This window comes from Lampetra fluviatilis, chromosome 5 (assembly GCF_964198595.1).
Source record: "Lampetra fluviatilis chromosome 5, kcLamFluv1.1, whole genome shotgun sequence".
Taxonomy (NCBI): Eukaryota; Metazoa; Chordata; class Hyperoartia; order Petromyzontiformes; family Petromyzontidae; genus Lampetra; species Lampetra fluviatilis.
In genome coordinates this window covers 2028674-2054710 of record NC_136279.1, presented here as the reverse complement: position 1 = coordinate 2054710, position 26037 = coordinate 2028674, and the positions used below count along the sequence as shown (strand labels likewise).

The 26037-nt window shown below is 51.8% G+C and overlaps 1 protein-coding gene across 1 annotated transcript; it reads left to right on the top strand.

Moving 5' to 3' along the window:
- Positions 1 to 12073: 12073 nt before the first annotated feature.
- Positions 12074 to 24068, top strand: LOC144932388 (digestive cysteine proteinase 2-like). The gene is made up of 11 exons (XM_078856368.1): positions 12074 to 12168; positions 16299 to 16373; positions 16870 to 16962; positions 17233 to 17405; positions 17833 to 18076; positions 18534 to 18741; positions 19160 to 19353; positions 19839 to 19930; positions 21425 to 21586; positions 21937 to 22126; positions 22928 to 24068. The coding sequence occupies exons 1-11, from the start codon at positions 12126 to 12128 to the stop codon at positions 23113 to 23115; spliced, it is 1662 nt and encodes a 553-aa protein (XP_078712494.1). The 5' UTR covers positions 12074 to 12125; the 3' UTR covers positions 23116 to 24068.
- The last annotated feature ends 1969 nt before the right edge of the window (positions 24069 to 26037 follow it).

The window sequence follows — 26037 nt, the reverse complement described above, 5'->3', positions numbered from 1 at the left end:
GCAATTGGTTGTGGCCACGAGAACAATGCAAGGGCAGAAAATATATGTGCTTAAACACATTAGGTTTGCTGGAGACGCCAGTTGAAAAGCATCTTTTGGCTCCTGCAAAAGCACTGCTCTACCCCAACCTGCAATATACGCCACAAATCTCAGAGCTTTACTGCCCTGTGATTACCAAAGGGAAGATGTAAAAAAGGCTTGCATACAAGTGTAATGACAAAGTGACACCTGCTGGCTTGGAAAGGGTTTCACGGGTCCAGCCACAGAGGTAACAGCCAATCAGGGAAGGAGGCGTATCTGGGGAAAGGTAACAGGAGGGGTTAGCCGAGATGCTCCGGGAACCTGCTCGAAGGTTCCACGAGAGGGCGTGGCTGGAGGCGGGGCCTAACCACGCCTGGGGGGATATAAGGGGGAGTGGACCCGGAGCTCGGGGCTCGTGTGTGAGGTCCTGGGTCCTGGCTGTGTCGCTGTTCACCGACATCTCTCTCCGTCGTACGGCCACATGGAAGATCTCCTGCGTGGGTTCCATCGCCGTCATCGTCACTCCGCCAGCCAGCGGCGGAGACAAGTGAAGGCGAGAGGACTTCGCCGAGTGATCGGCTGTGCGTGTAGCCAGTAGAGGTGTTATTGCCTAGAGTTATAGTCAGTGAGAGGAAGAACCACTGTTGGCCTGTCTTGTGCCCAGTGTGAGAAATAAAGAAGTACCCTCTATACGACGTGTCGTGGAAGTCGCTCATTACACAAGTGCACGCACTGTGCACAATTGTGCAAAGCGATTACAGACACTTGAGGTCAGACATTGGTCCTGGAAAGAGTATGTTAATAAGTGCAGGTTAGCTGGAAAATTAGGAAATGTTACTTCACGGGGCAATACAATAATATCCACAGTTCTTGTATGTGCTTTCCACGGCAGTGTGGCCCAGGCTGCTCAATAAAAGTCAAGTGTCATCATTGCACTTTCATGATGTCACCCTCGTCAGTATTAATACATGTGTAGTGGTGGTATTGACGTGCGCCGACTGTGACAGTGATGGATCACGGGGCGGCGCGGGGTGCGGGGTTGGGCACGCGTTGTGGGCGTGGTGTGGACGCGCGCGCCGGGAGTGACAGATGACGGGGCGGCGCGGAGTGAGTGGTGAGGCACGATGAGATGTGGGAAAAGAGGATCGTAGCCAGCGCCCGGCGATTGGTCGAATAAGTGGGTGCTCGCAGCGACGTCCGCAGGTGGGGTATAAAGGGGGACGCGCGAGAGCACTCGGGGAGAGTTACCCAGTTGAAGACCCGAAGACGGAGCTGAAGACTTAGTCGCCGAGTAGCTAAGTGGATGTTGGTCATCCGAGTAGCTCAGTGGCGTTAGTCGCCGAGTAGCTAAGTGGATGTTGGTCATCCGAGTAGCTCAGTGGCGTTAGTCGCCGAGTAGCTAAGTGGATGTTGGTCATCGGAGTAGCTCAGTGGGCGTTAGTCGCCAAGTAGCTAAGTGGGTGTTTGTCACCCGAGTACTAAGTGGATGTTGGTCATCCGAGTAGCCCAGTGGCGTTAGTCGCCGAGTAGCTAAGTGGATGTTGGTCATCCGAGTAGCTCAGTGGGCGTTAGTCGCCAAGTAGCTAAGTGGGTGGTTGTCACCCGAGTACTAAGTGGATGTTGGTCATCCGAGTAGCTCAGTGGGCGTTAGTCGCCAAGTAGCTAAGTGGGTGTTTGTCACCCGAGATACAAAGTAGGTGTTAGTCACCTGTAACCAAGTTTGATAAAATAAAGAGTGTGTTACCCGTGAAGTCGTCTCCCGCCGAGTTACTACATTACAACTGGCGTCAGAAGTAAACCTGTCTTCAAGAAGTATGGACACAAGGAAGACTACCCGTACCCACGAGCGAGGTCGGGATGACGACGGCGTACCGGGGACACCGACCTCGGGAGTAGAGGACGAGGAGTTGCCGCCGATGCAGCACTTCGCGGTGATGGCCGACGCTCCGCTTGCCTCCGACACCAGCCTCCAGGACGCGCACTCCCGGTTGGCGGAGTTGCTACTCGCCGCCGCCGCTGTCTTGGCCGACATCTCCGTTCCGGCGAGCGGAAAAACGGCTGCGGGGGTCGTGGAGGAAGCGACGTTGGAGGATTCCCGCCAAAAGGCGCTTCGCGCCAAAAGTCTGGAAGTTGCCGCCGTTTTTGGGGGGCCGCCACCGATTGGCGGGAAAGACGGACGCCACGTGGCCGGACACCTCCGCGCAGCGCAGCCCACGTCATCAGCGCGCGCCGGAGCCCTCCATTTTGCGCCTGACAACCGAGCCGACATTTTACACAACTCCAGCGGAGCGCGGGAAAATCTCTCCGACGTCGACGACGATCGGGTCCTCCAGCAAAGATTGCCCGCGCTGTCGGCGTTCAAGGCGGATGGGGGCGACTGGGGAGCCTTCCAACGAAGGTTCCTCGCTCATCAGGAGATGTCGGGGTGGTCCGACACCACTGCCCTGCGTGCGTTGCCAGCGATGCTTGACGACGACGCGCTTGCAGCCTTCACATCTGCTGCAAGGTCGTCCCGCTCTACGCTCCAGGCCGCACTACACCTGATGGCGAAGGTGTTCGGGCCGCCCTCCACGTGTCGCCACCAGTTCTACGATCGGCGGAAGGTGGCTGGGGAAACGACGCTAGCCTACCGCACGGCACTACTCGCCTTGGCGGACGCAGCTTTTCCCCGCATGGATAAGGAGGGGAAGGACGCCATGGTGACGGAGCAGCTGCTGGTGTTGGCCCACGAGTTGGGGGTCCCCATCAACGTGGCAGACGAGATGGAGATCTGCTCCCTGGCGATCGCCACGAGCATTCACGCGTACGAGGTCCTCAAACGCAAGCCGGGGGTCGTCTGCAAATGGCCGGGGAACGCGGCACTGGCCGCCACTATCGCCGAACCTCAGCCAGCTGCGGTGCAGGAGCAGGCCTTCGCTGCATCGCGTCCGGGGGAGTGGAGAACGGGAGGTCGTTCGCTCACACGTTCGCCCCGCAAGCTGGAGCAACCGAAACCTACGACGTCCGTCGTCTGCTACAACTGCGGCCTTCGGGGTCACGTCGCAGCCGGGTGCCGGGCCCCGCGTCAGCGCGCCGCAGGACCACGTCGGGACGACGACCAGGGCCACAAGTCATCCCAACAAAACCCGGCAAGTCGCGGCACCTCACACGTTCGGTCCACAAACACGGCACATTCGGGTCGCCGCTTCGCGGTGGGGGGTTCGCGGCTGGGTGCCGGGGGTTCAATTCGGCGAGGGGGGTCCGTACGCGGCCCGCAAGCAGTCGAGTGGTCCGAATTGGCCCACAGGATCGTGGCTGCGTCAGCCGGGTCGTCCGTGGTAACGGGGTTCATTGACGGGGTTGAGGTCCGGGTGCTTGTTGACACGGGTGCGTCGGCCACCATCATCTCGGACCTTATTTATAACATTCTTCCCGTCCAAAGTAGACCCCTTCTGCCAGTAGACATGCCATTTTATGCGGCGAATGGGGGATCCCTGGGGATCATCGGCCAGATTCGGGCGACTATTTGCATTGGTGACATTAAATTAGCGGGCCCTATTTTTGTATCATCATCGCTGGCCGTTCCCTGTTTGCTAGGTACGGACTTTTTGTCAAAAATGCCCATCAAAATTCTTATAGATCAGGCCTGCATAGAGCTTCCGTCAGGTCGGCGGGTTGCCTTCTTGTCGAGCCCTATCAAAGTGCGCACGGTTTGTGCGACGGTGCAGGCGCTGGCGACTCACACTGTACGGGTACCCCCGGGATCGCAAATGTTAGTACCCCTTCGGTTCAGGAAGCCACTCGAGGTGGGTGCGGAGGCACAGGGGGTGCTGTTGGGGCCGTCAAACAGAGCCAGTAAGGGCCTCGACTTAGCGGTTGCTCAAACCATGGTGAGAGGGGACAGTGAGCCGTTCGTAATGGTCCTGAATACGGGGTCGCGGCCGGCCGTAATTGCGCAGGGAACGGTGCTGGCTCACGCCGCGCCGCTGCCCGTTGAGGAACGGCTCGTGGCTCAAGCAGATTTTACTGTCGAGTCGCATCCTCAAAGTGATGAGGGGACTGAGTGGTTGGACTCGCTGTGTGCGGGTTCTGCTAACTTGTCCGGGGTGCAATTGGGAGCATTGAGGGGTTTGCTCATCGAGTTTGCTGACGTGTTCAGCAAACATAAGTACGATATCGGCTGCACTGACCTGTTGCGCCACCACATAGCTACAGGGGACGCGGCCCCTATTCGTCAGAATCCCTTCCGGCTCAGCCCGGCCGAGAAGGAACATGTGCAATCGGCGGTTAATGATATGTTGGCGGCCGATATCATTTCGCCCTCTTCTAGTCCGTGGGGTGCTCCTATTGTCCTAGTAAAGAAACAGGACGGGTCCTTGCGGTTTTGTGTCGATTTCCGCCGCTTAAACAAAATCTCGATGGCGGATGCGTATCCGCTCCCCAGGATGGATGAGTCGCTGGATGCCTTGGCGGGAGCGCAGTTTTTTTCCACACTCGATCTGCTTTCTGGATTTTGGCAATTGCCACTCGATAACGAGTCAAAACCTAAAACTGCTTTCCGGACACCTGGGGGCCTATTTGAATTCAACCGTTTGCCCATGGGCTTACATTCCGCTCCCGCCACGTTCCAGAGACTCATGGAATTGGTTTTGTCGGGCCTCCAATGGGATACCTGTTTGATTTATCTTGACGATATTATCGTCTTTAGTCGGACTTTCGAGGAGCACCTCCAGCGACTGAGAGCGGTGTTCCTCAGGATGCGTTCCGCTAAGCTTAAATTTAAACCGGCTAAATGTTTTCTGCTTCGGGAATCGGTCAGGTATTTGGGCCATATCGTGAGTCGTTCAGGGATCTCGACGGACCCTGCTAAGACGCATTGCGTCAGCTCATGGCCAACGCCAACCTCGGTCACGGAGGTTCGTAGTTTCATTGGTTTTGCCTCCTATTACCGTCGTTTTGTCAAGCAATTTGCCACCATAGCCAAGCCCCTGCACGCTTTGACGGCTAAGGGTGTGAGTTTTCACTGGGGGAGGCTGCGTTCTGCTCCCTCCGTGACGCTTTGGTGCAGGCTCCCCCCTTGTGTTACCCCGATTTCACACAACCGTTTTTGCTTGACACGGACGCCAGCAATACGGGTATCGGGGGGGTGCTCTCACAGTTGGTCGGGGGGGTTGAACGGGTGGTCGCCTACGGTAGTAGGGTTCTTTCCCCCGCAGAACAACGCTATTGCGTAACTCGTCGTGAATTGTTAGCCATTGTGTTTTTTACACAGCAATTCAGGCCGTATCTTTACGGCCGTCATTTTACGGTCCGGACGGACCATGCGGCTCTACAATACGCTATGCGCGTGGCACAGCCATCGGGCCAATTGTCCCGATGGTTGGAGGTCCTTCAAGACTACCAATTCACGACGATTTACCGCAAGGGGTTGCGGCACTCAAACGCGGACGCCTTGTCGCGGTTGCCGCCGTGCACGGACTGCACATGTTTGTTGGGATCAGCGCGGTGCAAACCCCCGGTCGCCGGCACCCCGGGAGTTGCGCTCGCCGCCACTGACACCCCGGGAGAGGACGCCCCCACGGGGAGGGATTCGCTGTTGTCGTTGCCCCTCATTGAGTGGGGCCGCCTCCAGATGTCCGACAGCTCCCTACTTACGCTGCGTCGGAAAGTTGGCGCTCCTGAAGAAGGGGAGGCGCGGGTCGGTTCCTGGGTGTGCAGACAGGGCCTTTTGATGAGGTGGGACAACATGTCCCGGCGTCACGTGCTCGTTGTGCCTGTTGCTATGCGGAGTAGGGTTGTTCTGGCAGCTCATGAACGGCTCATGCATCTGGGTTTTCACAAAACGCTCGCCCTAATCCAGCGAGACTATTATTGGCCGGGGATGGGTAACGACGTGGCGAATATTCTTAAGGGATGCGTAGGGTGCGCCAAAAGGAAACCGCCACCATTGGCAGCTAATCCACCGCTGCAATCCATTCAGGTTTCGCGTATAAACGAATTGGTAGCGTTGGACATCTTGGGGCCCTTTCCGGTTACACCAAGGGGAAATAGGTTCCTGCTGGTTGGCGTGGAATACTTCACCCGATGGCCTATGGCATGGCCGCTCGCCAACCAGTCGGCTGCGGCGGTGGCGGACGCCTTTGTCCAGGGTTATGTGTTGGACAAGGGCGCCCCCGAACGCTTGCTGACGGATCAAGGGAAGAATTTTTCGAGCGTTTTGTTGCGCGAGGTGTGCGACCTGTTGGGTACAAAGAAAGTGCGTACTTCCCCCTACCACCCGCAGACTGACGGGATGGTTGAGCGTCTGAACAGGACGATTACGTCTATGTTGTGCCAGCAGGTCTGCGACGATCAGGTTGATTGGGACTTACAGGTGCCGGGGGTACTCGCGGCCTATCGAATGGCCCCTCATGCGGCGACGGGGTTTTCCCCATTTTTTCTTATGTATGGGCGGGAGGCCGATCCGGCCATGGACGTCCAACTGGGGATTTCCCAGCCACGTGCAAAATCTAAATTGGCAGACCACATCAAATTTAATATCGCCAAATTGACTGAAGCGCGCGAGGCGGCAAGGTTGAATTCGCGGTCGCGGCAAATGGCGAACGAGAAATTGCATGAGCGGAGGGTGCATACGCATGATTGGAAACCAGGCGATAAGGCCTGGCTGCATTGTCCACATGCACCGTTGGCTACGTCCCCCAAGTTGTTGAGACCTTGGAGGGGACCGGTGGAAATTGTGCGGGTTGCACGACCCCAGAGTATACAGATTAAATGGGGGAAACGCCGTTGGTATGTGCACCCCTCCCGACTGAAGCCCTATGCGGCACCGTGTGACCCCGTTCTGTGCCGTGACGACCGGGCGTGTGATGTGACCGTCGACTCGGGGAGGGAGGTGTCGCAGGCTGATCCTCACGTGTCTCCACCTGACCCACCCCCAGGTGCCTCGGGCTTGACGGCTGCTGACCGTCGAGAGCCTGAACCCCGGGGCACGCACGAGTCCTCGGTGCCTGGCCGATGTCTTCCTGAACCGCCGGCACCACCGGACGTTCAACCGCGTCTGGTGCCGTACGACGGACCGGCAAGGCGGACTCGGGCTAGGTCTCAACAATTTTCATGAAGACGGTTTTTTGTGCTCTACACCGAGCTCGCCCGGTGTTCCCCTCTGCCGGGGTAATGTCCCGTTGTAGGGACGCTCGGAAGAAAAGGGGACACTGCACGAGTCGAAAGAAAAAAAAAAAATTTCCATTTATTTTTTTTGTATACACATTGCTATTGTCACTCGCCGGTTTGTATATATTGTTCTATTGTCGCGGTGGCATTGGTTGAGGGTTGCGGATGGTAGTGTTCGCGTCGTGTTGTGTTGTTAGCTTAGTTGTTGTTCTTGTTGTTGTGTTGTGTTACGGGGCACACAGGGGGGGTTTGTATATTTTTATAGCAGCCGGGGCGGCTGCGAGCTATGTGGTAGGGGGTGATGTAGTGGTGGTATTGACGTGCGCCGACTGTGACAGTGATGGATCACGGGGCGGCGCGGGGTGCGGGGTTGGGCACGCGTTGTGGGCGTGGTGTGGACGCGCGCGCCGGGAGTGACAGATGACGGGGCGGCGCGGAGTGAGTGGTGAGGCACGATGAGATGTGGGAAAAGAGGATCGTAGCCAGCGCCCGGCGATTGGTCGAATAAGTGGGTGCTCGCAGCGACGTCCGCAGGTGGGGTATAAAGGGGGACGCGCGAGAGCACTCGGGGAGAGTTACCCAGTTGAAGACCCGAAGACGGAGCTGAAGACTTAGTCGCCGAGTAGCTAAGTGGATGTTGGTCATCCGAGTAGCTCAGTGGCGTTAGTCGCCGAGTAGCTAAGTGGATGTTGGTCATCCGAGTAGCTCAGTGGCGTTAGTCGCCGAGTAGCTAAGTGGATGTTGGTCATCCGAGTAGCTCAGTGGGCGTTAGTCGCCAAGTAGCTAAGTGGGTGTTTGTCACCCGAGTACTAAGTGGATGTTGGTCATCCGAGTAGCCCAGTGGCGTTAGTCGCCGAGTAGCTAAGTGGATGTTGGTCATCCGAGTAGCTCAGTGGGCGTTAGTCGCCAAGTAGCTAAGTGGGTGGTTGTCACCCGAGTACTAAGTGGATGTTGGTCATCCGAGTAGCTCAGTGGGCGTTAGTCGCCAAGTAGCTAAGTGGGTGTTTGTCACCCGAGATACAAAGTAGGTGTTAGTCACCTGTAACCAAGTTTGATAAAATAAAGAGTGTGTTACCCGTGAAGTCGTCTCCCGCCGAGTTACTACATTACACATGCATAAAGTGATGTAACACCATTGGAACCTCCTTTGCCAGTAGCAAAATATGATAATTGTTTTTTCACCCTTTTATCTGGCAACAAAACTGACACCTAAATGCTTACCCCGAGCTCACATACTCTGATGGTTCATTGTCTTTGAGTTGTGCGCCTTTTGGCGTCATCTGATCCAACACCATGTGAGACGAGGCTCTAAGAAAAGCTGTCTTGGGTGTGGACCAATCAATTTCAAGGACAGTGCATACATTATCAGAGTTGTGTTTTTTGTTTGCATTCCGACCGCAGGTATTGTGGTCAATGCAAACATGACTCCTTGTAAAAAAAGGTGTCAGTTTTGTTGTCAGATAAAAGGGTAAAAAAACTATTATCGAAGTGATGTGACGAGAGCACTATGAAAAAGTGCATCACCTTTACTTTAAAAACGCGTTATTCTCATTGTGGGATAACAGCACAATGTCAGACAGCACTGGGTGCAATCATTATGAGTGTATCTACAAAACGCACACATCTCAAGATGCTATTCGTGTTTTTGAATTGCATCCTCCTTCACTTGGTATTGTAGTTTGACCATGAACTAGATGATTATGTGTTGAGTTGATTCAACAAGGGTTGACTTGCTTTGATAAAATGCGGGAATAGGATCGCTTTTTAACTTATTGATTTCTAGAGAATGTCAAAGCAACGACAGAAATGCAGGAAAGTCTCTCGGTAAGATGACCGTTGTTGACTTCCCACAAAGCGGGACTTATTTTATCTACCCCAGAATGATAGGCTGAGTTAACACCTGACCTTAACTTTCAGCTTGTGGATCTCTAGCGCTCTTCCACGATGCCATCCAGCCTGATCATTTGTAAAGCTAAAGGTACAGCCCCGCAATGCCTTGCTCACGTCACTGCTGGCGGATGGGTTTTCCGCTAGAATAAGCCCCTATAGAGAATATGTTGGCCTACTCTTCCACAATGAACAGACGTCTTGGAAGATTTGGGAGTACACCAGCCGCCGTCATTCGCCACTAAGTGGCGGTGAAGTCACCACAGCGCGCGTGCCAGGATAGGTGCACATTCAGGCCGCGTGAACTGTTGAAAGCTCGCTGCTGGCATGACTCCATGCGTTGACTGACAGATGACTGGCAGATGCACCACCTGTGTTCCCCTCTGTGCAAACTTGCTGAATTTTATCCGCCCAGCGCTCGCTCCGCTCGTTGTGGTGAGCGTCGCTCCTTCGCTGTTGTTGGAGTGCGACTCCCTCCAACTGCCCAGTAGCAGCGTCCTTCACGAGCCTCCTCCACAGAGGCTCATTTTGACACCGCTGGTCCACTCAGCCCCACACATCCTCCTGTAGCGCATCAGCTTCCACCTCTTCTCTAGCTCGTGCCGCGCCAGTTCTAGCCCCCTCTATCCGGCCAAACAAAAGCTGGTTGGGCATGCGGGCTACGTGACCCAGCCAGCAACAGACTTTTGGGCTAAGTGCTGTTAGCCAGCACGGCACACAAGAGGGGTGGATGGCCAGCACCACGGCCGACCGTCTTTGTCACCCTCGTGGCAATGTTTGCGCACCGCACCAAGAACTCATTTGAGGCTGAGTCGACCTAGGGGAGGAGGCCCAGGACCGGTTCAGATAATCGTCACTGGTGTTGGCCATGAGCGCGAATCGAACTCGGGTCGCCGGGTATCGTAGCGGAGCGTTCACGACACCGCACTTGACCACATACAACCCTGTCAATTGCCGTGTCTTGGTATATGCAATAGATGATATTTCAACAAACAAAAAAATCAATGTGTGCATACATTATTTTAGTCAATCCATTGCTGGATGTGCCTTCGCCCGCGGCTCTTGGGGATTAATATCCGGGCCCTTGCTTCACGGCGATGATGGTCAGCGTGGTGGTGGTGGTGACAGGGGGGTCGGTGGCACGGAGCAGCAGACACGCGGGTCCCGGGCGATGTATTTTGCTGCACTGCCACCTGCTGACCGCAGAGCCCCGCAAGCGAAAGAAGGCTTCAACAACAACAACGACCCAGCCATTCGCTTACGAAGTGGCGGTGACGTCTCCACGGCGCGCTTGTGCCAGGCTATGTGCACTTTTAAGGCCGAGTGTTGAACGCCCGCTGGCAGGAGGTTACGGGACAGATCCTGCAGGTGCCGTGGGTCGACTGACTGAGATGACTGACCGATGCCAAATCTAGATTGACCGATGCCAAATCTAGATTGACCGATGCGCCAACTGTGCTCCCTACTGTGCCAACTTTGCTGTGTTTTTTCCGCCCGGCGCTCCGCTCGTTGTTGTGAGCGTCGCTCCTCTGCCCTCCGTTGTTGCTGGAGGGCGACTGCCTCCAACTGCCCAGTAGCAGCAGCGTCCTTCACGAGCCTCCTCCACAGAGGCCGATCTTGACACCGCTGGTACCAGTCATTGGCAAGTCCACTCAGCTCCACATCCTCCTGTAGCCAGGACCGGGTTAATATTTTGTAGGCCCCTGGGCTACAGGTACTGTGAGGCCCCCAGAAATATTTTCAAAAGGAAAACAAAGTGAAAGAAAAATAAAATTGTATTTTTTACAAAGCTAACAACAAATAAAGTTCAGCATTCACAGATGAAATAACTTTTCACTTAATCTCTGGAGGCCCCTGGGCTGCAGCTCCTAAAGTCCATGCCTTAATCCGGCCCTGCCTGTACCACATCACTCCATCTCATCTCTAGCCCGTGCCGTGCCCATTTAGCCCCCCTCTATCCGATCGAACAAAAGCTGTTTTGGCATGCGGTGGCTGGGCATGCGGGCGACATGACCCAGCCAACGCAGCCTTGCCTGCCGGAGGAGCTCACCCATGGGACGTGTCCACAGACGCGCGCGAGTCGTTCGCGAACACGTGGCATGAGTGGCACGGTGCCGTAATTTTATAAAACGCGCGTTGTGAACACATTCCTCCTGCGGAGGGAGCTGGTAGGAACGTTGGGTTGCTCGGTCAATGGCCAGGGTCAACGGCGGCGTGGTGTATTCCGCAAATACGCCCGACTGTGAGGGCGGGCACAAGCCGGCGTGAGTAGGTTAAACGTTGAGTTTTATAAGGGCACCACGGGGTGACCAGCCCCTCTCCACCCAGCCCCACCCCCCACCCAGCCCTCCCCACCCTCCCCACCCAGCCCCACCCCTCCCACCCCCCACCCTTCCCATCCAGCCCCTCCCCACCCTCCCCACTCAGCCCCTCCCCACCCAGCCCCTCCCTGCATGACGGACGTACGGACACAAAAATCCCGTGGGCTGGTGTAACCAGGAGGTTCCTACCAGTATTAATTTTGCCATACATGTCCACGTGATAAGCCACTTTGCTGAGCTGTCATTTGTGGCCATGGTCGCTTCTAAAAAACAAGGCAATTAGCTCAGTGGGGCTTTGCCTGGTAGCATGGGGATGGTTGAACAACATTTATATTTACGCGAACCCCAAAAAAACCTGTATTATTGATGAGTTTGGTCGCGAAAGCCTACGTGTTAAACTAGATGGTTTAGTGTTGAATGTCTGTGTTTGGGTGATGTGTTTGCCCCTTTTCTTGTACTTTGCACTCCGTTCTGACCCCGTGCCCTCCTGTACATCTGTGCTAAAGAGCTTTGCAGCTCATCGGATTCCCCCTCCAGTTGTGGATAAACATCGCTGGTTCTAAAGTTGCACGTTGACGACAAGCAGCAACTCCAGCGCGTGCGGACCGCCGCCGTCACGTGACGACCCAGACCCGCGAGTCACGTGATCCCCTCCCCCGCCCGCGAGTCACGTGATAATCCGGGGGTCGCGCGCGCCCGCGAGTCACGTGACAGCCAGGATCACGTGGTTGTCGTCGCGCGCTCAGCATGGCCGGCTTGGGGATGGTGTCGCTGCTGCTCTTACTTCTGGGTGAGGACGGCGCGTCCCGGGGGTCCGAGACTCCCCGTGTCCCCCAGCGTCTCCCCGTGTCCCCCGTGTCTCTTTTGTCTCCCCGTGTCCTCATATCCCAGTGTCCCCCAGTGTCTCCCCTTGTCCCTCCGTGTCCTCATATCCCCGTGTCTCCCCGTGTTTCCCCTTGTCTCTTACGTCTCCACGTGTCATCACGTGTATCCCCCTGTCCTCATATCCCCGGTGTCTCCCCGTGTCCTCATATCCCCCCATGCCCCCCAGTGTCTCCCCGTGTCCCCCAATATCTCCCCGTGTCCTCATATCCCCCCATGCCCCCCAGTGTCTCCCCGTGTCCCCCACTGTATCCCCGTGTCCCCCACTGTATCACCGTGTCCCCAATGTCTCCCCGTGTCATATCCCCCCCGTGTTCCCCAGCGTCTCCACGTGTCCCTAATGTCTCCCCGTGTCATATCCCCCGTGTCCCCCAGCGTCTCCCCGTGTTTGCGTCTCCTTTGCCCGCGGTCTCCCCGTGCCTCTGGCGTCTCCCTGTGGGTGCGTTGACCTGGGCCCAGCCGAGAGCGCCTTTCGCCGCCCGTTGCAATTGATTCACGGTTCGAATCCAGTGGCCGCCCTGAATATTACTGTGAATGTAATAACCTTTTGACTTAAAACTTTCGTGACTGCAGGAATTCATATTCTCGGTCTTCATCAGTCTCCACCTGATGAAGACCGCTTGTGTTGTGATCGAAACGTCGTGGGTTTTTCCTTTTATTATTTTCAATAAAAAAAAATCATTTGTTTTTATTATTTACAAAAAGTTTTAACGTTACTTTACCGAAAGAACCAAGAATATTTTGTAATAACCATTATACACTGCCTCTCAGTGGGCGTTAAATCGACGTAATTCGCAAGAGTTAGCCATTGTGTACTGGCGTCGTGGTCGACATTTGCCAGCATTCGAAAATTGGCCCGCAAATGACTCAATTTGGATGACGCGTGGAAATAATGGTGCCCTTCCTTGCAGACCCGTGCCCGAATCGCGGGACAAGCGCGGAGTTCACCCTCAGCTGATACCGGGGGTGCCATTTCAAACGTTTGAGATGTCATGTAAAGCCCCGCATTAATAACTAAACATCTCTCTCTCCCTGCATCTCCCTGTGGTTCTCCGTCATCCCTTGTCTCCCTGTGTGTCCCGTGTGTCTCTGGAACTACGTTCGGCTCTCGGTTCGTCTTCGCCGTCTGCTTTGTGTGTCCCGTGTGTCTCTTATGTTCCAGTTATTGTGTTCCTCCTGTCTCTAACAACATTTTCTGTCGTGTTTTGTCGCCAGTCTGTTGTGTAATACCTCAAATGTCGTGCCTCGTGTCCCTCTCACGAGTCGCGTGATTCTCGTCCCGTGTGTTGTAGTTCGGTTGTCGGTAAATGTTTATAACAGAGAGTGGTTATAAAAAAAAACATAAGAATAGGTTTTACACTTTCTGGCAATAAAACAGACGTTAAGATGTTCAAACACAAAGTAGAAACATTGAACAAGGAATCAAGTTCGCATTTAACCACACGTACTTATGGTGAACCTGCAAACAAACATGCTCTGATGATATATGCATTGTTTATTTTACCTTCTTTAGGACCTAGTCTCACCAGTGTCAGAGCAGAGAACGCTGAAACGCGAACAATACAAAGACGATGCACTATCAAGAGCGTTTATAGCTGGGGGTGAGCAGCCATGAAATGGGACCTACTTTAATAGTGGCAAGAATGTCCCCAGAGAGTAGTTACTCACACGTTTGCCACAAGTTGGGACACGTTATGTGACGCAACTGCCCTCGGCGTTTGTAACAAGGTGGTGTCCTGCACAGGGCTACTATACAGATCGTCCCCGAGTTACGATGGTCCGACTTACGATATTTCGATCCTACGATCGCGATACGATACGTTCAATGCCTGTTAAAAGTTTCTATAGCAGATAGGATTGTTTCCTGAAACAACTTTCTATTAAATTGCAGTTCATATAGGTAGGCTAAGAATTTACCTTGTTTTTTTTGTTTACATTTACTGTGCAATACAGTATTGTAATTAATAAATACATATAGTTTATACAGTACGGTACTGAAAATTGCTCTGTTTTGATAAATTATCACCATTCTTTACGACTCCTGGGTAGGCTAGGCCATCTTCGACTTACGATATTTTTTACTTATGATGGGGTCGTCGTAACGCATCTCCCATCATAAGTAGAGGACTACCTGTATGAGGTTTTTGTGATGTGCAGTCCATTTAACCAAAAACTCTTATTCTCTACTGCACAGTAACCATTCGATCGACAGGGCAAGTGTGGTCGGCGTAAATTGTGGGTACAGTAATTTCCTATTCTGTCGATGTATTTCCTGATGGTGGAGACCAGTGCACCAGCGGTGGCGTGATTGCAACTTACAGACTTTTAAAGATTCAAGCAAAAACGCCCAAATTGTAACTGCAGGCAGTGGGTGTGTGGATGCCGTGTTTACTTGTGATAGTTTGTGAAACTACTCACTTCCTACTTGACTTTTCCTTGTCATTCCTCGTGAGTGGTAAGTACAGTATTGTACTGGACCGGTTGGAATCTACAAACATGAATCTGTCTGATTTGAGTTTCAGATGGGCACAAGTGTGTCTTTGAAAGCTGGTATAACACTCGTGTTTGATTTAATCTCCATATATCATACTTTCCTAAACTGTGCTGGTTAAACAGGTAGAATTGTATTTCATGACAACTGTATACATTGAAGATATCTTATTGGGTTTTTTTTCTATGAAAGCCTCAACGAGTCTCAAGACTATTTTTCAGGACTCCTGCTTTGGGATGTTTTGCCAATTCCATGAATGAGTGGCTTCATGTGGGAGACAACTTAGTTGCATAAGGCACTAAGCCCCACACGGATGGATTCAGTCCATTCATGTTTTTTTCAATCGTATGTTTTGTGATTGGGAAGGAAATTTTAAAAACCCAGAGAAGAGACCCACACACATGGGAGGTTCGTAATATAGATTGGTTTGGAGTTTACTTGCAGTTTTACCTCCTGGTCACTGCGAGCCCTTGCAGGTGGCTGTTCCAAATGCACGATCTCTGTGATTCACCAGCTCTGTTTCCTTGTGCAGCATTGCAGACACGTGTCACTTCACAAGGAATACAAAATAAAATGTACAGAGATTTGTTTCCCCTTCGATATGATCTATCCGCACGTGATGCCACGGCATCGTTCTGCAGTCGCACGTTACCCAAGAACATGGGGACGTGAAAGGGAGATGTGGGCACAGTGATAGGAGTACAGTGCAAAAGAATGTTACATTGAAGTTGTTGCTCTGCATATATATCGGCAATGCGAAAAGTGCAAAAGAAATGTGAAGACATTGTGTGGATGGACCAATATCAAAGTTTCAACATAACTCGACTGAAAAGCAGCTGCTAAACACCCCCATCCAAAAGCTCCCCCGCTTTAGACTTTGGATACTTTCTCTTCGGTTTAACTTAGATTTGACTTGAACTGGTAACTGCAGTTGTGTGGCAATTACTTTTCTCCAAATATTCTGAAATGTCCCATGTTAAACATTGCAACGCCATTGCTTCTGCTTTGCAGTGCAGTTGCAAATCACTGAACCTTTGTGGTCCGTCATAGCCGATTGTGTTAATACTGGAAATCGGTATACATTCGGCAGTCTTGTACAATGGCACATTTTATTTGTTCCTGTGTTTGTGTATCACTGCCACCACAGTATGACTAGATAATTTGTGTTTAATACCTGCTTTACTGGAGGACCTGACCTTTCCACCCTATCCATTACAGCCCAAGGAGCTTACTCAAAGCGGACAGCGGATCTTGGCAAGGGAATGCGTATTCTTGGCCTATTTATAAAAGAATAATAAGAGCATTTATCTATCCAGTAAAGTATCACTGAGTTTCAATACGGTTTCAGGAGTGTCTCGCTAATTATCGCAGTCGAGGGGCGTTTTTCCGCGTGCGTTTCCGTCAGAATGTCGTAACGTGCCAAATTAACCCTAGCCCCTCGGCTTTTAGCACACGTTCGCAGACGATCGTGTAATTCTCTCGTGGTCCAGTCTGCAACCACGCATCACCTTCCAGAAACGGATGTTCCCACTGTGTGCTGTCTGCAGCTTCGGCAGAGGCCAGGCCCTCGGTGGACTCGGTGGTGGATCCACCGAAGTTTGGAGATGTCTACCACATCTCGGGTAAGTGCCGCCCGTGAGTGGCTATACATATGTTAAACTTTTTTTCGCACAGTACGCAGCCAACCGCGCTAATCGGAACTGACATGAGGTGTCCTCACAAATGGCTGTGTGTGGCGTGGGACTCGTAAGGGCGGCATGTGTTGTCTGCCTGTGTGCGCTCGACCTTCTGGTAGGGAGCAGTGGCACTCGTTAGCGTATTGTGCTACACACCCGGTGACCCGAGTTATTGTCGCCCATGGCCAACATGGGTGGTGATTGGCTGAACCGTCTCCTCTAGGTCGAATCAGCCTTAAATAAGTACCTTGTGCAGTATGTAAACATCAGCACTGGAGCGTCAAAGCTGGCTGGACTTCATGGTCGTCTTACCAATCCCTCGTGCACGTGCCAGCCGCCATATGTGCTCGCTAATAGCACTTTCCCCCAAAAGTTTATACAGGCTACACAGGGGAATCCTTGTCCTTTGTGCTTATGCATGTGTGTGCAATTGTCCTCACAGGAGTGCTGCTGCTGCCCTACGCTGAGATCGAGGAGCCGTTCAAAGCCTGGTTCAACTTGAGTGGCAAAGCCAGCAGGATCGATTACTATGGTGGTACGGGGCACTATGGCAGTACAGGGCAGGGTCGAATACGTCCACTGTATGGAGCAGGCTTGAAAATTAAAACCGCATGAAGCTGGGTTGTTTATTAAGATCACAGAGCAAGGTTGAATATCGTGATGGTACAGACCTGATTTGAATACTTGGGTTGTATGGAGCAAAATCACAAACTACAGGCAGAACCTCACCTGTTTCATCACCGACACTCAAGTCTTCTCTTACCGAGGTTTCTGTATATCCGTTGGCGTGACCTTGATTCTGTAGGTCAGGTGCTCACGTACCAGCACGCCTCGGAGAAGGAGTTTGGCATCGCATACAAGATTACTCCTGAGACCACGGAGGATGTAGTGAACGTGAAGAAATGCTTCCAAATCAATGGCACCAGCGCCAGCCCTGTAGCCACCCAGGCCGTCATTCCAGATCTCACTGGCTTCCAGGTGCGTCTCTCAACTTGTTGGCATCATTCGCTTCACCATGAATCACCATCATCATCAGCCATGATCAATCCACTGCTGGGTTGAACGCCTCCTTAAACCATCGTCATCCTTCACGGTCTTGCAGTGCAGGACTTCATCCAGCATTTCTGCACAAGGTGATTTCATCGCTACATCTGCCTGGTGGATGTTCTCTCGAGCGTATACTCTCCCTTGAGTGTCAACCTGTTGATATAATAATACTCTTTATTTACACACAGATGGTTCAAGTATCAATTTAACTGTCTTAAAATCTTTTAGCCACCGCTCAGTCCAGCGTGTTTTGGAGTTACGCGCCGCTTCGAACTACGCGTGATCCACAAAAACCTTGCCTCCTAAATCACGGCACCAATGTGCTGGACGCGGCTCTGTTGTGTCTCGTCGCAAACAGCCGGCCGGCTCGGAGGTGCTCCACGGCCGGCACTGCACGGTGTGGAGAAACGTGACGTACCAGGGGAAGAAGAAGGCGACGTACACGCTGTGGGTGGGCACCACCGTCTCCGGGGAGCCTGAGCCCGTGCGTTACGAGATGCGCGGCTTCAACACCCTGCTGGGCTCCCACGTTGACAAGTACAACGTGGACTACCACACCATCAGTCACAAGGTGGACCCTGCCGTCTTCGAGCTTCCCAAAGGTGACAGCCACTGCTTTCCCATTAAACGTCCCGGTGTTCTGTACGTCAGATGTGGCAGTGCTACTGTAATATCACTCTCCCCCAGTCTTCACCCAAACCCAAGATACAACTTTTAGAAAAATCCAGATTTTCTTTTTTATTTAGGCAACCTCATTCATGCATTGATGATGTTATCTGAGCTGAGGTCAAACTTGGTGGAGCACACGGAGCAGCCGAATAACATTTTGCCATCAGAAGTGAGATTGTTAAGTGTCGCAGAGACCAGATGCACGGTGTAGATTCCACCACTCGATGAGCTTTGATTTCACCATCAAATGTGGTGATGCCAGGTATTTTTGACTACTTGCTCTTCAACCCTTGAAGACCACACTTGGAAACAAGCGCTAGGTGACAGCGCAGCGCGAGCGATCGGCTGATGTAGCTCCGTCCTCTCTCCTCCTCATCCCCGTGGACGCAGGCACCAAGTGTGTCGGGTTCCCAGGCCCAGGGGCCGAGCACTCGCTGCTCGCCAATCCCATGGCGCAGTACGTGCCGAGCGAACCGAGCGCCGTGGACGACACCCACCAGCGTCTCTTCGAACACTTCACGAGCAAGCACGGGCGGGAGTACCCGCCGGGCAGCCATGAGCACGAGCGCAGGAAGACCAACTTTGTCCACAATCTCCGGTTTGGCTACCCTCGGCTCACAGTGCTGTAACTTGCTGACCCGCCCCTACTGGACTTGTGTGAAAAAGAGCTTCATAGCTGCATTGGATTCCTCCAGTCTAAATAAAGTTTATGATTTTGTCTCCGCACAGGCAAGTGCTGTGGTGGTGGACCAAGGATGTACGTGTGTTGTTACATCGCATATAATGCATTTGATTGAAGTAAATGCCTAAAGTCGTCTATTCGCGACCTCGTAACCCAGCGGATTTTTGGAATTTGGCATACCTTGCCACGATCCATAAAAACTTCCCTCCAAAGCGCTGGGTCGCCGGCGTGTGCCACCACGCCCCGCTCACAATGTTCCTACCGCGAGTCGAGCTTTCTGAAACAGCGGCACTTTGTTAGACGCCTTCGGCTCACGCTCGCGGTTACGTTCCAGGTTCGTCCACTCGGCGAATCGTGCCAACCGCACGTACACGCTGGCGCTGAACCACCTGGCTGACCGCTCGGTAGAGGAACTGGCGCTGATGCGGGGTCGCCAGAAACCAACGACCCCCAACAACGGCCGCCCCTTCCCGGCGCAGAACTACGTGAATGTGACGCCGCCAGACACCATGGACTGGAGGCTCTACGGTGCGCGCGCCGCTTACATGCCGAGCGTTCGTGCCCTCGTCGCAACTCTTGCGTCTTGCTCGGCGCCCACATGCACTGCCTGCTGATGCGTGATTTGCATTCTCTATGCACACCTCCGATTAGCACGGTTGGCTACGTACGGTGCGAAAGAAATTCGACAAACGTGTGATCTGTGCGCTGCGTGTGCGATTCACATGCTGTGTGCCTGCGCAGTGTACCTGTGCATGAGCTGTGTTCTCTGTGCTTGATGTTTCCTCTGTGTGTGCCAAATACGTGATCTATATATATAAATATCGGTGTGTGTGCGACGCATGCTGTGTGCCTGCGCTTGATTCATGTTCTCTGTGTGGCATGTGTTCTCTATGTTCTGCGTGTGCTGTGTGCCTGCTTGTTGCTATGCATGTGATGTCTTGTTTTCCTGCTTTCCAGTCCACGATATGTGTTCTCTATCCCTACTTGTTTTGCATTTGTTCTCCGTTCCGCAGGGGCCGTGACCCCCGTGAAGGATCAGGCTTGCTGTGGCTCGTGCTGGAGTTTCGCCACCACTGGGACACTGGAGGGGTCCCTCTTCCTCAAGGCAAACCCTCCCCTCCCCGAGTGCCTGAGCTGAGAGTGAATTACTTGCTAACCCCTACTCATTTCAAATTGTTGTTACTTATTTTTGGCCACATGAAGAAATTGTAACCACTAAGGTTATGCCACACGACCTATTAGCTCAAATAGAGGAAGAAGGCAGCATGGGGTGTCTCGTGGGGTCACCAATGCCACCCTAATTCCGCCGGCACCTTCCACTCAAAGTCCGCTTCTAAAAGCAGATTCTTGTGTTCGCAATATACGCATGGAATAACTGAGCCTGAGAATAGATGATTTACAACGTATCCGAATGATACACTTGAGTGACACTTAGGCTAATTGACTGGATACATTGTTACACATGGAACAGAAAACAACAAGAACACAGGAGAAGGCAACAGGGATAAGAAATAAAACATCGAAGCATGACCCTAAATTACTGGGGGTGGGGGCTGAGGAATTGCCGAACAGGAAAACCAGCGCAGCAGCTCGATTCGCTCCTAAATAAAGTGCGTGCGTGTGTTCTGACCTCGTTGGGTGAATGCAGCGGGACTGGTCAGCGAGTCTGGGAGGCGAACGCATCTGTTCGTTTAGGGAGAGTGGCCATTCAGTCCCCTTAGCACCTGCGTGGGGAAACTGGCCTCCGTGTGTGGCCAGCGACCGCATGAGGCCTACCACTTGGAAACGGCCCCGCAAACGATATTTATCCATCGCTGCAAACATCTTTATTCATCGCTGCTCCTAGAGGGGAATGTTTTCAACCTGGCACCAACACTGTGTTGATAATTTTAGTGCACCTGCTCACGTCTGTCAATGCATAGGCCTATTATAGGCCTATTCCAGTGAGAGTAGTAATTGATGCGCGTGCGTGTGTGCGCGTTTGTGGCATTTGGCAGTGCTATTGGCCCACCTTTAGCAATAACAGCACGACACAGCGATGGACACAACCAGATCTTGGGTCAGTTCTAATTATACCTGCAGCAGTATTGTTAGTTCAAATTACAGTGATACACTGATTGCAAATCATTACGAACGACACAATTACATTTGTAATTGATCCCAGGTCTGCATAGTATGCGTTTGGAGCTGTAACCTCATGCTGTAATGGAAGTGAAATAATACAATTCACGAACAGTGTGTTAAATACATATTTATCAATCCAGCCCACAGATGAAGGCCTCCCTTTGCCCGTGTCATTTACAGTGGACTTTTAGATTTTTTATTACTCTATTTTGCGGTACAACTCATAATGGAAATTTTACATTAAAACAGCCCAATTACATGCATACAGCATGTTTCCTACTGACTCTAAATGCGTATCTAGGTCTGCTTTTGTGCGTGCACGTGTATAGGTACACCAGTGAACCTGGGTATGTCTCGATACCTCCTGCATGCATGCATCCGTGTGCTTGAGTATGTGCGTACACTTATATTTGCGTGCGTGTGTTTACTTGTCTGTGCATGCGTGAGCTCGTGTGTGTGTGCGTGCGTGTGACAGACAGGGCAGCTGATCCGCCTGTCGCAGCAGATGCTCGTCGACTGCACGTGGGGGTTCGGAAACAATGCGTGCGACGGTGGGGAGGAGTGGCGCGCCTTCGAGTGGATCATGAAGCACGGAGGCATCTCCACCGCGGACACCTATGGGCCCTACCAGGGACAGGTGCGTGCGCCGTTTTGCTCTGCCGCTCGACCCAGTCAAGTTCATCATTGTCATCTGCCATGGTCCATCCACCGCTGGTTGAAGTTCCCCTCAAGCTGTCGCCATCCCGTGTGGAACTGCGATGTAACAATCCACCTAGAAACCTGCACACCAGCCGATTTAATCGCTCCCATCTCGACAGTGAGGTCAATGTGGTTGTTTTCATCGTCCTACTGCCTAAAATAACATGGTGCTCAGTTTTTACTCGTTTGAGTTGGTGGCATCTCAGATGTCTTATGAGTTTGCGTTCATCCACTGTCACTGTGGTGGCATTGAGAGTTTCGCTGCTGCTGCCTTGTCACCCCACGCAGAACGGCTTCTGCCACTACAATGAGACGGAGCACGTGGCGCGCATAGACCACTACGTGAATGTGACGTCGGGCGACGAACAGGCGCTCCGTTTGGCCATTTTCAAGAACGGCCCTGTGGCCGTGAGCATCGACGCCGGCCACCTCTCCTTCGCCTTCTACAGCAACGGCGTCTACTACGAGCCAAAGTGCCGTGAGTGACCCTCACAAAATGTTCCGCGAGCTCCAACTCGTGTCGCGCTGCTTGAGGTGACGTGGGTGGAGAATTTCATCCTTCATCGACTGGTAGCGATTCCTTGCCTGCACGATACGTGCATAGGTTTGTGTGTTTAAGGAATTCCTTTTTTGGGAGGTAGCCAGGTGGCTCAGAGGTCAGAGCTCTCAACTTGCACTGCACAGATGTTGTGATTTTAATGAGTTTCAACCACCTGTAATTAAATCGGGTTCTCTATTGCAGTGAGGTTAAGGTTTGAGCCCAAACACCAAATGTTTTAGTAACTTAACTTGAATACATTCCAGCTCCTGAGAATTAAAATTGTCAGTTTGACTGTCATGCAATCAATATTACTGTGTAGCGGGGTGGGTGGGTGGGAAAGGTGCTGGTGCCTACCACTGAAGGGATCTCAGAGGTAGCTTTATGGTACCTCCTTCTGTGGACCATTCTTTTTGCTTGGTATAACATTTCACCCAAGCATACCATCAACCTCGTTAAAAGTTTCCAAAATGTTTCCGATCGTTTTCCTCTGGCTATAGAGGGAAGAGAGGCTGAGAGGAGGTGGGGGGGGGGGTGAGTGAGGGAGGGGAATGAAGTGGGAGAGTGTCCGAGGCCACGTTTCCTGCACGGCTCGCGACGAGCCGAGCTAAGAAACGAGCCGCGCCGGGTCGTAATAACAGCCCAGCGCAGCTAGCATCGACTCCCCGGTGGCCGTAGAAACCGTAGCGTGTGTGTGTGTCCTCTGCCCCCGTTTGCACCCCCCCCTTCCCGCGCCTGCAGACAGCAAGGTGGACGACCTCAATCACGCGGTGCTGGGGGTGGGCTACGGCACGCTGGACGGGGAGGCCTATTGGCTCGTCAAGAACTCGTGGTCTACGTACTGGGGCAACGACGGCTACGTGCTCATGTCCACGCGCGACAACAACTGCGGCGTCACCACGGACGCCTCCTATGCCGTGCTGGCCTGATTGCGCCAGCTTCGTCCCGATCGTGAGCAGAGCCACTCGCTCACCCCCAATCCGTTGGAATCGGCTTGAGAAGATACGATTAATCTCGACACCATTTTGCCGATCGCAGCTGCTCTCCAATGCCATTGAGTTTTTGTCCGCATGAGGCACTTTTCTGCCATAGTATCGTTCAAAATACATTTCACTGATTTCGTGTGGTTTGTTTAATTTTCTGATCTTGGGTGATTGTGATAGTTTTGTATTCTGAATTGGGTGTGGTTTTGGTGTCAGGGGTTGTTGTCTTTTGAATATTTTTTTTATTTGTGGGACATTGTCATGAAAATATTAAGCGCTGTTTTAATGAACGTGCATGATTTCGAAGGTATGTTGTTAGCCTTATACAATCTTGCACATGTTTTATTAACCTCATCAGATGTCCGAATATTAAAAAAATGAAAAGCGCAATGTCAAATCCGTTGAAATTACACAATCTTGTCGGTCAATCAAAGCAGATTACGTTTTAAAAGATTGCACATACAGCCATATGCTATATGCAGCATTGACACATTAAAGAGCATGGATAGTGATAATAATTGTAAAAGTATGAAACATATTGCCTGTGCTTCCATTGAAATATTCTCAGAAGTCTCATACAAGTGCTTCGGGGTTTTTTAGTCGTAAATACATCCCAGCACTCGTCTGTAAAATAGTAAGGATAGATCTATGCCGTCGTTCCCGATAATGGAAAGTGGAATTTGTGTTCCTTAAGCACCGGTCAACAAGTGGTGTTCATGAATTGAGAGAATGAGGATACGTGTGCTAGATCATCGTATTTGGTGATTGGCCTCCTTTAATCTTCTCAAAAGTGTTGCCTTTTCTCAAAGTGTCGGAATGTCCTGAGTTATCTTGAAATCGATGACGAGGTGTGAATAATTTTTAAGATTACAAAGCGAATAAAGGATTTTTGAAACATGTCGCACTTGTAGTTTGTAACTTAAATCTTCACCGGTGACTCTGATGGCGAGGGTGGGTTCAAACTGGGTTTCTGGCTGGCGTTGCGTGAACGTCGCATGCTTTACTACGTTAATCGAAACACCTTCACACGACTGCTGCTGTGCTTGACAAGACAATGGGTTGTAGTGCTCTCTACCCCGTGGGCCGTAGTGCTTTTCTTGATGCCTCTGGAGCAGAGTTGGCCCTGTGCAACTCGGGAATGACGAGGCCGGCCTGCTCGGCGCTTCTCGTTGCCTTCACAACAGCAAAACACGACGTTTGGCGTGTGTGACTATTGTTTTGGAGACCTTTGCTGCCAATTAATTGAACGTTCTTTAGTTGAACTTGGTTTTCCCAGGATCATCCTCTCTGAGGTTGTTGTTTAAAGATTTCCCAGGGCATCAAATGTTCGTTTTTTTTCAGTCGCACAACAAGACACACTGAAGACGATGCATTTACATGGAGTTCCCCCCCCCCCCTCTTCGATATTGATATTGAAAACAAATTTCTTTAGAACTGCTTTTTGTGTGAAGTTGTCCTTCCCCCGCACCTCCGATGAGTTTAAGTTTAATTTATACGGTATAGCCATGTGAGCCATTCGGCTCTTGAATCGGGTGCAACCGCAAAAAACAAAGACATGAACAAGAAAACATCTTAATGTGACTATGCGCAAACAGAAAAATCCAGGAAAAAACTGCAAAGTCTTCCAGAAAAAAAAGCACCGTACACCAATACTGTGCAAAAATCCCAGTGGGGTGCACGTCAAACAACAACAACCACAAGACAACTTAGATTAAAGCCATCATTCTAACTCCGTACTACAACAAACAAACATGGCCAAACCAAAAAAACGCTTTCGAAATCAAAATAAAGCCATAAAAGCAATGTAACAGTGATCATAGGAACTGTGACCGAAATTTCACAATTAACGACAAACAACATGTACCATCAAACCCTGTAGCCATAGCTGGCTGCATGAGTCACTCCACAACAGCAGGAGCATCAGTAGGAGTATCAACATTTTTCAAATGCACCTTTAAAGATCAGCACACTAAATCAAAACACAAGATCATACGTTGCAGCGGTCATCCGGAACGAAAACATTTGATTTTAGGTCACTGAATAGCAGTGGCAACTAGGGGTGTACAACTCCTCTAGAGCAGTTTTGAGTGAAGATCTCATAGGTAGTGATTCAAGTTGCAGTTTATTGGCAATAGCATTCCAGACCCTGGGGGCCTCAATAGCAAAGGCCCTTGCTCCAGTATTTGTGCGGCAATAGGGAATGTGAAGCTGGTAAATGAGCGAAGACCTTAGGTCACATTTGTTCTTCGAAACAGAGAGGATATCCAGCAGGTAGTCTGTGGATTTTTTTGTAAGTACATCGTGAATAAATAAGATCTGGTGCACAAGCCGTCGAACATTAAGATATGTTAAGTTTGACCCAATGTAGAGATCACATTGGTGAGTCCTATATGGGCAGTTCAATGCAAATCTTAAGGCTGAGTGATACATTGAGTCAAGCATGGTTGGCTACGTATGGTGCGAAAGAAGTTAAACATTCTCCCCTAACCCCCCTAGGATGTCCCAGTTATTTTGTGCAACCCTCCATGCACCCCTGTTAACGTCAAAGTTTAAATGGCTAAACGGCTGTGCTCTCCACCCGCCTCGATAAATCGTCACAAAACCGGGGTCACGATTTCGTATCATCATCATCATCATGTGCATGCCCCTCGGGGCGTAGCAGTCCCCACGATCCGCCACGCTGACTGCAAGACGAGGCCGTGGTGTCGAAGATCCAACCTCGGTCGTGCGTATCCACTGCGGCCGTAGTGGTCTCCCTCGAGGGCGCCTCTCGACGATTGCGCGCAGGCCTCTGGCGTGATCTGTTGATGCGTCCGCCCGGGCAACGTGTCCCAAAAGCCCGAGTCTTCTGGCTCTGATCGTCGCATG

Bases quoted from the DNA above. Each gene is read 5' to 3' on its own strand.
- LOC144932388 (XM_078856368.1), top strand. From the start codon at position 12,126: ATGGCCGGCTTGGGGATGGTGTCGCTGCTGCTCTTACTTCTGG. The intron at 18,077-18,533 runs GTGACAGCCACT...CCGTGGACGCAG, and splicing joins CGTCTTCGAGCTTCCCAAAG to GCACCAAGTGTGTCGGGTTC. The intron at 22,127-22,927 runs GTGAGTGACCCT...CCGCGCCTGCAG, and splicing joins CTACTACGAGCCAAAGTGCC to ACAGCAAGGTGGACGACCTC.